Consider the following 13,122-nt stretch of genomic DNA (forward strand, 5'->3'; position numbering starts at 1 on the left):
AGTATTTCCGCTTGCGCTATCAGCGTAAACTAGTAAGATAAGGCGTTGATGAAGTCAAACTAGTTGCCTCATCATGAACAATTTACCAGGAATCTCGATAGTTTCCAAGGAAGATGGCGTGAAGTTTGACCTGATGGTATATTGCTAGCAATAAGGCTACTAGTCCCCATTACTAACAACCCCCCCCTCTCCATTAAATTCTATTGACTATAACAGATAATGTTTGGGGGAAAGGGATTGTTAGTAATGTAATCTACCAGTTACAATATACCCCATCCTCAACCTCATGTTCGACCTCCACGTGGTCCCTCCTAGAAACCATCGTGCTGAATTCCAGGTGTATTCATCATGGTGGGCTAACTGACCTGCCCTTTCATCCTCACCTATCATCCCTTACTGGTGCCCCGCCAGCGTATACCGTTAGTGCAGGTGGGGTTACCATTTTATTATTATCCATTAAAAAAAATGTTTTATTATATTTCAGATACGACCTGACTGAGATATATGGGGAGGACATGTATGACGAGGTTAAGGATATTCCAGATCCGAGGATCGTTCCTAAGCATTTATTTAGGCAGTTTCTGTACATACTGGACGAATTAGGTGAGTACAGTGTAGTTACGGGCAATTGGCCATGACGGCAAAATGAGTTCACTGCGAAATAAGTGGATACTCCTCATAAAAAGAATTCAATATTCATTTTTGTCCGGAGCGGCAAAATATTCTGCTCGAAGGCCTGCAATTGCCCGATGCGGCAAATTTAGTTCACTGCAATTTCGAAAGTCTTTTTAATACTGAGATTTTCATAAACGATTTCTAGTTTATAAAGGGTGGAAATTAGAGATGCCATGAAGTCCAAACTCGGAATGGGCTATCCCATCCTTTTCCATGGGTGTCGTTAAGAGGCGACTAAGGGAACTTAATACATAGAGATGTTGCATCTCTATGCATCTTTTATTAAATGCATTATGGGGAGTGTTCTGAGGGATTGCTTAGCTTGACCCCTGCTGCTGAATTTCACCACTATGAAAATTCCATTCCAACCATCTGGATGAGTGGCGGTCCTCCACCGTGCGTTTTACAAGGCACTTTCTTCCACGCACAACCACTCTTTGGAATCAACTTCCAGCAGCAGTATTTCCGAACCGATACGATATCGTAAACTTCAAGAAAAGAGCATATTCCTTTTTAAAAGACTGGCAGCATACCTGCAATGTCTCTGGTGTCGTAGGAGCTCATGGGCGTCTGTAGTCACTTACCATCAGGTGAGCCGCATGCTCGTTTACCCCGTGTTATAAAAATAGTATTGTAATTTTAAAATCAACTTAATAGGTCTCTTCATTTCAGGCCCGTATTCAGCAGACAAAGCGGCTTTTTCACTACTCATGAAACTAGAAACTCTTCGCATAAAAACACCATACGAACGCCACTTCCTATTGCTACGCCTCTGTACCACGGTATTCGTCAAAATACGCTGTTACGCCGACTACATATTTTCGTCTTATCCTTCCGATTGGGACAAAATAAAATACTTTAGCACGCCTAAAGTGCTTCGACTCGTCGAGATACTGGAAAAATTTAAACCTGACACCCCTAATGACGGTTTGAATAAGAATAGCAAAGTTGATAGTACCGCTAAAATGTTGAGCGACATTGATAAATGTGATTTTGTTACGTTGAGCAACAAGATCGAGGACAGAGTCAATACAATCGAGTCTAATTTGAAGGAAATAGTGCTTGATAGTGAAAGTGATTGTAAAGTTGATAGTAAGAACGATAGTGCCATAAATAGCCTCGATAGTGTCGATAATAGTTTGAATAATGTTGTTGATAGTCACGGAAATAGACTTGATAGTGACAAAAGTAAACGTGATATTGTTAGTGATGGAGGCAGTTTTGATAGGGACGGATGTAGACTCGATAGTTGCGGAAATACACTTAATAGTGATGGAAATACACTTAACATTAGTGGAAGTAGACCTGATTGTTGCGGAAATACGTTTAACGGTAGTGGAAATACAGTTAATAGTGGTGGAACAAAACTAGATAGTGAGAAAGGTGATCCGCTATGGCCATCCCGACGTACGGGACCGCGGTCTAGGGGCAGGGGGCGGCAGGCGAGGAGCAACGCCGGGAGAGTCCAGCAGCAGCAGCAGAATCCTGACGCTCTATGCGGCGTCATGTTCATGAACGAGCCACTGATGGCGAAGATCATGTTCTACTTGATTGTGGTAAGTTTGTTTTTAGAGATAGAGATAGAGAGAGATAGATAGATAGAGAGAGAGAGAGAGAGAAAAGCTTCGTTTAAATCCTTACTAATATTATAAATGTGAAAGTATGTGTTTATTTACTTTCAATTACATTTACTTACCAACCGACTTTAAAAAAAGTACGAGTTTGCCCACATTTACTTATGTTCGTTATTATATAGCATCGTAATTTATATATTTTTATATATTCGTTATTATATAGCTTCGTAATTTATAAATTAATCTTTTTTTTTGTGCAATAAATCCTATCTTTTGTGGAACAAACCCTTTCTTTTATGGGAAAGCCCTTTCTTTTGTGGAACAACCCTTACTTTATTAGAACAAACCCTTTCTTTTGTGGAACAAAATCATAACAATTATTGAGTGTGTACATATATGTACAGGACATGTCCCGCTGTAACCCGGCGCTGTCGTACCTGCACGCGCAGTACTGCGCTGCCGACAGCGAGTCCAGCGAGCCCCGCGACTGCCAGCGGCAGGGCAAGAAGCAGGAGGACGTGCTGAAGAAGTGAGTTGGACACGTTACTGTTTATCTTTCTTCTAACAGCCCTCTGTATTGAGGGCTTGACGCCGGAGAATCGGCAATTTATGTGTGATATATTTAGGTATTAAAAGCAGTGTAGGACGGCCCCGACGACTAGAGGGGGAGAGGGATTGTTAGTAATGGGGACTAATTGCTAGCAAGCCTTGTCAGGTCGACCTCCACGCGGTTCCCCTGGAAACCATTGTGAATAATACTTGTTGCATTCCTCACGATGGGCCAACTGACCTGCTTTCATTCTCACCTATCATCCCTCACTGGCCAGTGTACACCGATAGCGCAGGCGGTGTTACCATTCCATTATCAACCAAAAAAAAGAGCCCCTGCTAGATGGAGTGACAACCTGAAATGCGTTGCAGGGTGTCGATGAATGCAGGTTGCTCAGGACCGTTCCTTATGGCAGTCTATGGGGGAGGCTTATGTCCAGCAGTGGACGGATAATGGCTGAAATTATGATGTTTAGGTAGGTATGTCATATCGTCCCGGCATGGGACATCTGTTTCTTTCTCGTGGGTGTCGTATGTGGCGACAAAGGAACCCATTGGTCGAAGGGACCCTTTGATTGAACCCTGTCGAATTTCTATTAACCTGAAAGACCTGGGGGGAAAGAGATTGTTAGTAATGGAGACTGAGAATCCCATTGATAGCAATATACCCAACTAGGTCGACCTCCTCGCGGTTCCGCCTGAAAACTATCATGGTTAATTCCTGATGAATTTATCATGATTGGCTAACTGGCCTGTTTTCATTTTCATCTATCACCCTTCACTGGTGCTCCGCCAACGTATTTCCTTAGCGCAGGCGGGGTCACCATTCCTTTTTTACCCATAAAAAAAAACCACGGTGGTTTCCATAGGGAACCGCGTGGGGGTCGACCTAATAGAGTATATTGCTAGCAATGAGACTGTAGTACCCTGTTACTAACAATTCCTTTCCCCCGATCAGCCTAGATTTCCCCTCGGCACCTAACATATATCTATCCATTTTTGATTTACAGATTTCGAATGCATGAATGCAACCTACTCCTTGCCACGTCAGCGCTGGAGGAGGGCATTGACCTGCCCAGGTGTAACTTGGTACTCCGCTGGGACATGCCTTCGTCGTAAGTGGTTTTACTTATATTCTAAACTAGGTGTATACCGTGGTTTTGTTTGCGTGAATCAGTAAGTAAATAAAGAATCGTATTTGTTATTAATTAATCATATTGTGCGAGAATATAAGTGGACAGTATGTACGAAAAGTTTTTTATATAGATCCGAGAATGGTAAAACCGACAAGTTGATTTAAAGGTACTAGTAAACTACCTAGATTCAAACTTAGTTCAAATGACTTTTACCATTTGATTAGCGTAAATTCCTTTTACAACATACTCAGATCACTCAGTTCCCTAAAGCGTGCTAAAGTTACCTGAGGTTACCTCGTAAATGTTATAGGAACTAAGGGTTTCGATCATGAATCCTCCGACAGGCGTTTCAATCTTGAATTGTCTTTTTAAATATTTAAAAACGACACGAGAAATTATCTTTTGCGTAGTTTTTATGAGCGACAACGACAAAACTGTTCTGTTTCTGTTTTTAAGAGCAGACACCAACAACCTTTTTTTTTATCTTTCTACCTCCAATTAAAATTATTAATTGCCACATACAAGAATGAAATGTTTTTATGAATTATCGAGAATATTGCCATGTAATTGTTACATCTAAAGTGAACATCACCAGAGGGAGACTTTGTACAAAAGTCGTTCGCTTGGGTACCTCTGTCCCATTCGTGTTTCAACCGTGAAGCAGTTGTGTTTGCATGGCTGTGTTTCAGTTTGAAGGGTGGGATATGGCGTGAATTTACAGGGTACAGAGGAATAACACCTGAGTCCTCAGGAATGGCAACGCATGGGGGGTATCATGGGCGTAACAGTACACTCTGTTACGTCCATGGTACTGCTCATGTCTATAAACGACGGTTACCACTTTCCATCAGGTGGGCCGTCAGCTTGTTTGCCATTCTAAGTTGTATAAAAAAAAACTTGTTATTGAATGAACATATATTTACACACGCAGTCTGACATACATTAGTACATATATGTGTACATGGCGGGCTTAATGCTAGAAGCATTCTCTCCCAGTCAACCATAGGGAAGTGTCAGAATACACGAATGCGGTACTAGTAATTATTGATATACATACATACTAAAATATACATATATAAACGAATAGACATATATATACATAACAAATATACTTACACATATATATTTTTTTTTAAAGACGCGTTAGTCGGTAGTCTCTTAATGGTATCAGGATTGGCATACATTGTTGTTGCCAACCCGTTTGCCGGGCGTGGTAACTACTGGCAAAACCCACCTCAGGGGGGAGGCCTATGGCCTATATTCAGCAGTGGTTTTTTTTGATGAGTGAAAATGGTATGGTAACCCCGCCTGCGCTAACGGGATACGCTGGCGGAGCACCAGTGAAGGGTGATAGATGAGAATGAAAACAGGCCAGTTAGCCCATCATGATGAATTCATCAGGAATTAACCATGATAGTTTCCAGGGGGAACCGCGAGGAGGGTGACCTGGTTGGCTATATTGCTAGCAATGGAATTCTCAGTCTCCATTACTAACAATCCCTTTCCCCCCGTTCAGCAGTGGTTAGTAAACGGCTGATGTGATGATATAAAATACTGACTTTGTATGTATACACCCGTGCTATGCCGGGGCGAGTGGCCCGTGTGTCTAACAGCTTGATGGTGGTCAGGTACCGGTCGCATGCGGCATGCCGCGGGAGGGCGCGGGCAGCTCGAGCGGCTGCGGCGGCTGTGTGTGCCAAGAACGAGGCCTCGAAGTTACTACGCTACGTCGCCGTCTACAGGGAGCTCGACCAGGTAGCGTATGACATACAGGGGGTGTTCTTTACTATCAGTGCGTGATAATGGAATGGTAACCTCGCCCTGGTGGCGGGAAGGGATTGTTAGTAATGGGGAGGTTAGTTCCCATCGCTATCAATGTACCTTATCAGGTCGACCTTCACGCGGTTCCCCCTGGGAACTATCGTGGCTAATTTATCGTTGAATTCGTCACGATGGGCTAACTGACTTGACTTTTGATCCTCACCAATTATATCCTACTGGTGCCCCGCCAGTGTATACGGATAGCGCAGGCGGCAGTACAATTCCAAAAATTGTATACGCTGACAGGATATCTGTGAGAGACAATAGGTGAGGATAAAAGCAGAATAGTTAACCCCTCGTGGCAAATTCCATAAGAATTAACCACGAAGATTTCCAGGGGGAACCGTATGGAGGTCAACTTAAAAAGGTGTAAGGGCAATAAGACTATTGCTAGCAATACAACTGTTGATGGCGAGCTGTTCAATAATAGGAAATGAAGACATAAGGCATGGCAGTGGAATTACATGGTACGGCGGTATGGTATCATGTGCTCGGAAATAGCAACGCATGAGGGGATCATGGGTATCACAGTATATGTATATACAGATGCTGATCATATCTACAGGTGACGGTTACCACTTTCCATCAGGTGGGCCGTCAGCTTGTTTGTTATATTCTAAGTTTTTTAAAAAATATTAATGAATTTAAACTCTCACAGATTATAAGTCGCAAATGTGGATGCGGTATACAAGATGAACCGCCTCAAACAGAAGAAGACCACGCCGATTCCCTCACATTCCTCATCAAACCGTACACACCGCAAGACAAACAAGAGAAGACAAGTAAAACTACATTACAAATAGAACAGAAGGATGTAGAAAAAGAAAGAACTTTAAATGATAGACTACAAGTATCTGATGCTAACGTAGAAAAAATAATTTTAGAAAAAGATACAAATACACCAAAATTGGCAACTGATACTGCATTACACATAGAAGAGAAAGAGAGAACTTCGAATGATAGGCTTCAAATTGTATCTAATATTAACGTAGAGGCAGATACAGTTTTAGAGAGAGATGCAAACACACCAAACTTGGATGTAAGACTTGATGTCAAAAGTATTAATAATGATCAAGAATCTCTTAAAGACAATACAAATATTGATAAATCAAATGTATCACTTGTTAATGGTATTGAAAGTAAAGACATTCCTAGAGATAATCAAGATAAAGCAAAAGCAATATTGCCAAATGATGCTAAAATAGACGAATTAATAGCAAAAAATGGTATAATCGAGTGTAGAAGTAAAGCGGTTAAAATAAACGAAACACTAAATGGTTATATTGATCAAGGAGTTACCAATATCAATAATGCAAATAATGTAACCAATAAATTTGAAATAAATCATTCTGATGTCAAACATCAATTTGATAATGCAAATAGTGACAATGAATTATGCAATATTTTAGAAAATGTAAATAAAAATGATTCTAATACATTAGTGACTGATAATAATGAGCAAATAGAAATAGATGTAGCAAAAGAAAACATTTTAGGGGACAATATTGATGATAATACTAAAGAATACAATCAAAGTGATCTTAAAGTAGATGTAGTAACTGATAGTGGTTTAAATAATCTTAATAGTTATTCAAAAAGTGATATAAACGATAGAAATGAGTGTGTATCCGATGGTAGACATTCTGTTGCTGTAAACAAAGGTGGTAGTGGAACTAAGTGTGATGGTAGGAGAGAGAAAGCGACAGACAGTAATGCAGCTAGCGTTGATCTTAGTACAGCAATACCTCTTATTAATAGGTGAGTTATATTTTACTTTTTTAATAAAATTGGCCGTCTGGTCCTGGCATAGAATAGGCCACCTCTTCCTTTCCCGTGGGTCTTGTAAGGGGCGACTAAAGGAGGGCGAGGGATGGGCAGTAGCGTCCCCTCTTAAAACATCCCTAAAGTCTAACTGCGGTTGCCAATCCGCCTGCCGAATGTGGCAACTACTGACAAAACTCCCCAAGGGGGAGGCTTATGTTCAGCAGTGGACAGTTAAAGGCTGGTATGATGATGCATTGGTATGTATATCATGTTATAGATACTGCGCGAAACTTCCGTCCGACACGTTCACAAGACTGGCGCCGCAGTGGTGGATGGAAGAGGTCCAGCTTCCGGTCCAGGGTGGCAAGGAAACCAGGCCGGCTTATATATGCACGCTGCGGTTGCCCTTGAACTGTCCCGTCAAATACAATATTGTTGTAAGTATATTTGTATGCAATTTAGAACGGCAAACAAGCTTTACCAGAGGGAAACTTTGTACAAAAGTCGATTGCTTGGATACCTCTGTCCCATTCGTGTTTCAACCGTGGAGCAGTTGTGTTTGCATGGCTGTGTTTCGGTTTGAAGGGTGGGATATGGCATGGATTTACTAGGGTACAGAGGAATAACATCTGAGTCCTCAGGAATGACAACGCATGTGGGGTATCATGGGCGAAACAGTATACTCTGTTATGTCCATGGTACTGCTCATGTCTATAGGCGACGGTTACCACTTTCCATCAGGTGGGCCGTCAGCTTGTTTGCCATTCTAAGTTGTATAAAAAAAAAGCTGACATGAATTCTATTGTATGGTTGCCGAGGGATGAGCTGTAGTGTCTCTGTTAAATTATTACCAAAGCCTAACTGCAGTTGCCAATTCGCCTGCCAAACGTGGCAACTACTGGCAAAGCCCCCAATAGGGAGAGGTCTATGTTCAGCAGTGAATAGTTAATAAGTAAGGTTTTGTCTTATGATATACAGGGCCACCCGATGCCGACCAGGGTACTGGCGCGGCGCATGGTGGCGCTGCAAGCGTGCAGGATACTCCACAAGTCCGGGGAACTGGACAACCAGTTGATGCCCATTGGTGAGATATAAAAGAATGACCTTCATACATACATATTTGTCGCGCCTGTCTTTTTTTTTGTTTTTTATACCACTGAGGTGGCAAACAAGCATTGAGTTCCTCACCACACTTGTGTATGTATGGACGCTTTTAACAAGGTAATAAATATTATAAGAGACTGAAGGTCAAGGTCATGGAAAGACGATGCGGTGACAAAAATCTAAAAAGGAATCTTGCGTTGGTTTTGCCATTTGGAGAGAATGGACGAAAGAAGAATTACGAAAGAGATTTATCCAGCATGAATGAATGGAGATGTCGGTAGGGGCCGCCCTAGACGGACGTATGTCGACCAAATAGGCGACGCGCTGAAGAAGGGCCAAATTAAAAGTACCCGTAACCGGCGAGCGTGTATGAAAAGATTGATGAATGTGGAGGAAGCGAAAGAAAGACAGTTTGGATTAGAGGATTTGACGTTCCATTTTTTCTGCCTACCCTACTGCGCGGTTTCAGAGATGTTTCCTCCCACGAACACTCAAGTTGTGGAATGAGCTCCCTGCCGAGGTTTTCCCAAGGGACTACAGCGTGGGGTTCTTCAAAAGGGGGGTAAAGAGGTTTCTTCAGGGTCGGCAACGGTCGCGTAATACCTCTGGTATTGCAAGTGTTCATAGGCTACGGTAACCGCTTACCATTAGGTGGGTCGTATGCTTGTTTTTTTTTACAACACGGTCCAAACGAGCATGTGGCTCACCTGATGATAAGTGACTACCGCCGCTCATGGTCATCCACAACACCAACGGCATTGCAGGTGTGCTACCGGCCTTTTAAAAAGGAATATGCTCTTTTCTTGAAGGTAATGATGTCGTATCGATTCGGATGCTACTAATTTTTTTTTTACAGGCAAAGAGAATTTCAAAGCGACAGAACTGGAGTCCACAGTGGGGTGTCTGAACGGCGATACTAACGACCCCAACGATGCAGCCCGACCCGGCACTACGAAGCGGAGGCAGTACTATTATAAACGGGTGAGTGATGCATCATATCACCATCAAATCATCATCATCATCACAATAAAACGTGATGAATGACGAATTTTTTTATGCAACTTAGAATGGCAAACAAGCTGACGGCCCACCTGATGGAAAGTGGTAACCGTCGCCTATAGACATGAGTAGTACCATGGACATAACAGAGTATACTGTTTCGCCCATGATATTGATATGTTGTTTTCCGCTACGTGTTGCCAGGGTAAAATATTAATCTCCAAAATTTTTAGTTCAGAAGACAGGAAAAAATCAATTGATATTTATCGTGATATATATCGGCGAACCCTGATCCTTACATATTTGCCTCTATCTTTACCAGAGGGAAACTTTGTACAAAAGCCGATTGCTTGGCCACCTCTGTCACATTCGTGTTTCAACCGTGAAGCAGTTGTGTTTGCATGGCTGTGTTTCGGTTTGAAGGGCGGGATATGGCGTGAATTTACTGGGTACAGAGGAATAACACCTGAGTCCTCAGGAATGGCAACGCATAGGGGGTATCATGGGCGAAACAGTATACTCTGTTATGTCCATGGTACTGTTCATGTCTATAGGCGACGGTTACCACTTTTCATCAGGTGGGCCGTCAGCTTGTTTGCCATTCTAAGTTGTATAAAAAAAAAATCCTTACGTACACGCCTCGATTGTTAATTTACACACATTTGTTTACAGACAGCGTGGGCATTCACGGATTGCCAGCCGGTGATCGACACGAGCGATTCGGAGATCGACTCGTCTGCTGCAACTAACGCGGGACCTGACAACCAGCCTGCCGACACGAAGGGGAATAAATGTATGTATTTAGAGATTAATTTATGTAAAATAAAATGGCAAACATGCTGACGGAGAGTGGTAACAGTCGACTATAGACAGAGCTGTGAGTCGCCTATGAACAGTATCGTGGACATATCAGAGTAGTGTTATGCCCAGGGGGAACTGCGTGAAGGTAGACCTGATATACCCTATATTGCTAGCAATGGGCGTCCGTATTACTAACAATACCTCCCTTTGTTAGTAATGCTGGCAGTACACCCTATCAAGTCGACCTCCACGCGGTTCTCTCTGGAAACCGTCGTAGTTAATTCTAGTGGAATTTGTCACGATGGGCTAACTGACCTGCTTTCATCATCACCTATCATCCCTCATTGGTGCCTCGCCAGCGTATTTTTTTTTATATAACTCACAGCGTCCCTCTTAACCCTTAAATACAAGGGGGGAAAGGGATTGTTAGTAATGGAGACTGAGAATCCCATTGCTAGCAATATACCCAACCAGGTCGACCTCCTCGCGGTTCTCCCTGGAAACTATCATGGTTAATTCCTGATGAATTCATCATGATGGGCTAACTGGCCTGTTTTCATTCTCGTCTATCACCCTTCACTGGAGCTCCGCCAGCGTATCCCGTTAGCGCAGGCGAGGTTACCATACCATTTTCACCCATAAAAAAGAACCCTTAAATACGTGAAGTTTCAAATTTGATATCGGGGTTATAAATCGCATTGGGCGCCTACAATCGATTTTATTTTAATATTTGGCTGTTTACATGTTACCAAATGTTTTTTTTTTTCAAAATAAATATATAAAAATATTGTTTTGATTTTTTTACTATTTTTCCCCATTAGTAAACACAGTAAAGGGTATATTTATATATTTTTTTATTTGATTTAAAAAATCAGACTTTTAAGGGTTAAAACATCTATAAAGCCTAACTGTGCCAAGCGTGACAACTACTGGCAAAGCCCCCCCAAGAGGGAGGTGTACGGTCAGCAGTGGACAGTTAAAGGCTGGTGATGGATGATGACGATCCATTGTTTTTTTTTCAGCGGGCAAAAGGAATATGCTATACGCAATAGTGTCGAAGCTGTGGTGCGCACTGCCCGAGAGGTACAACACACGTGGAAGACGGCTGCACGCTCCTCAGAATGCTGCACAGGCGCTCGGCATACTGATGGCCAGGGAGCACCCTGACAGGTACTCGGCTCGTGTGCCTCGCTTGAGTTTCTCAATCTGGAATTTGTTTTTTTTTTTTTATTTGAGGTATCTTTTTTATTTATTTACTAGCCATTCGACCCGGTTTCGCATGAGTAGAGAGAATTTTCGAAAATCATTACATATATAATAATAAAAAAGGTTTCAGCCAATTCAACTGATCGGTTATTTTGTAGCATTTTATATGTGATCCTTTAGATTGATATAACTTTGTTATTTATGAACCGATTGAAATAAAACAAACACAAAAATGTTAAGTGGAGCAAACCGCAACGCATTATTGAAAACCGCATTCAAATCGGTTAAGCCGTTTCTGAGATTAACGTACAGGTAGATACGTACAGACAAAATGATAAAAATTCTAAAAATGATTGTTTTGTGTTTTTTTTTTTTTATACAACTTAGAATGGCAAACAAGCTGACGGCCTACCCGATGGAAAGTGGTAACCGTCGCCTATAGACATGAGCAGCATGGACGTAACTGTTCCGCCCATGATACCCCCCATGCGTTGCCATTCCCGAGGACTCAGGTGTTATTCCTCCGTACCCAGTAAATTCACGCCATATTCCACCCATCAAACCGAAACACAGCCATGCAAACACAACTGCTTCACGGTAGAAACACGAATGGGACAGAGGTGCCCAAGCAATCGACTTTTGTACAAAGTCTCCCTCTGGTATTCTGTTCTATTGGGTTCATAAAGCCGCCCTGTAATAGTTTTTCTTATATATCTTCCATGTACAGACAGCGACCTGTTACGACTTTATGACTACGACAAACCCATGTTCAGCAGTGGACTGTTAAAGACTGGTATGATAAAGATACGTGTACAGGTTACTAACTGGACCTCTCCCCTTCCCTCTTCCCGCAGGCTGCAGATCCCCCCGTTCCCGGTGTACACGCGGTCTGGCGAGGTGCGCGTGTGGGTGGAATACGTGCCGGATGCTGACGTCAGGCTGTCGCCGCGCCGCGCCAAGCTCGTCCGCAGGTAGTTGCTATATCATTAGACAGTGGTACCTCGATATACGAGCGATATTGAGATACGATCCACCGAGCGAGCGATAATTTGTTTTGGAAAGAGAGCAAGATTTGAGATGCGAGGGATCGCCTACACCGCTGCACACGATTCCCACATGCGGGGTGGATGGTGGTGATCTACCTTAGTCTAACACTATTATATATATATATATATATATATATATATATATATATATATATATATATATATATATATATATATATATATATATATATATATATATATATATATATATGACGGCTGCCATCCGTCCGGGATTCCCCGGATTTGTCCTAGTTTGAAGGGCGTCAATTATATTAAATCTTAGTTACAAATTCATTCACAATAACCATGTTTTAATACAACAATCTTTTTATTTTTGTTTTTTTGTTACAAAAAATATTTTTTCAATAGTGTCCGGGGACAAAACCATATTTCGCTCAAATATCCGGGATTTTGCCGTGTTTATCCGGTGTCGATAGTTTAGGTGAT

General features: G+C 42.1%; 1 protein-coding gene across 4 annotated transcripts in view; it reads left to right on the plus strand.

Annotated features, from left to right (window-relative positions):
* Positions 1-13,122, plus strand: part of LOC113514929 (endoribonuclease Dcr-1) — a 74,044-nt gene that overhangs the window by 32,592 nt on the left and 28,330 nt on the right. For all 4 annotated transcript variants that reach the window (XM_052892430.1, XM_052892431.1, XM_052892432.1 and 1 more), the window contains exons 7-18: positions 485-603; positions 1,348-2,231; positions 2,654-2,778; positions 3,809-3,913; positions 5,563-5,689; positions 6,414-7,513; positions 7,797-7,956; positions 8,498-8,603; positions 9,480-9,604; positions 10,295-10,415; positions 11,446-11,593; positions 12,484-12,600. In XM_052892430.1, the coding sequence (XP_052748390.1) occupies positions 485-603; positions 1,348-2,231; positions 2,654-2,778; positions 3,809-3,913; positions 5,563-5,689; positions 6,414-7,513; positions 7,797-7,956; positions 8,498-8,603; positions 9,480-9,604; positions 10,295-10,415; positions 11,446-11,593; positions 12,484-12,600 (3,237 nt within the window). The remainder of the gene's footprint in view (positions 1-484; positions 604-1,347; positions 2,232-2,653; positions 2,779-3,808; positions 3,914-5,562; positions 5,690-6,413; positions 7,514-7,796; positions 7,957-8,497; positions 8,604-9,479; positions 9,605-10,294; positions 10,416-11,445; positions 11,594-12,483; positions 12,601-13,122) is intronic.

This window comes from Galleria mellonella, unplaced genomic scaffold (assembly GCF_026898425.1).
Source record: "Galleria mellonella isolate WM207_F2 unplaced genomic scaffold, CSIRO_AGI_GalMel_v1 utg158, whole genome shotgun sequence".
NCBI lineage: Eukaryota > Metazoa > Arthropoda > Insecta > Lepidoptera > Pyralidae > Galleria > Galleria mellonella.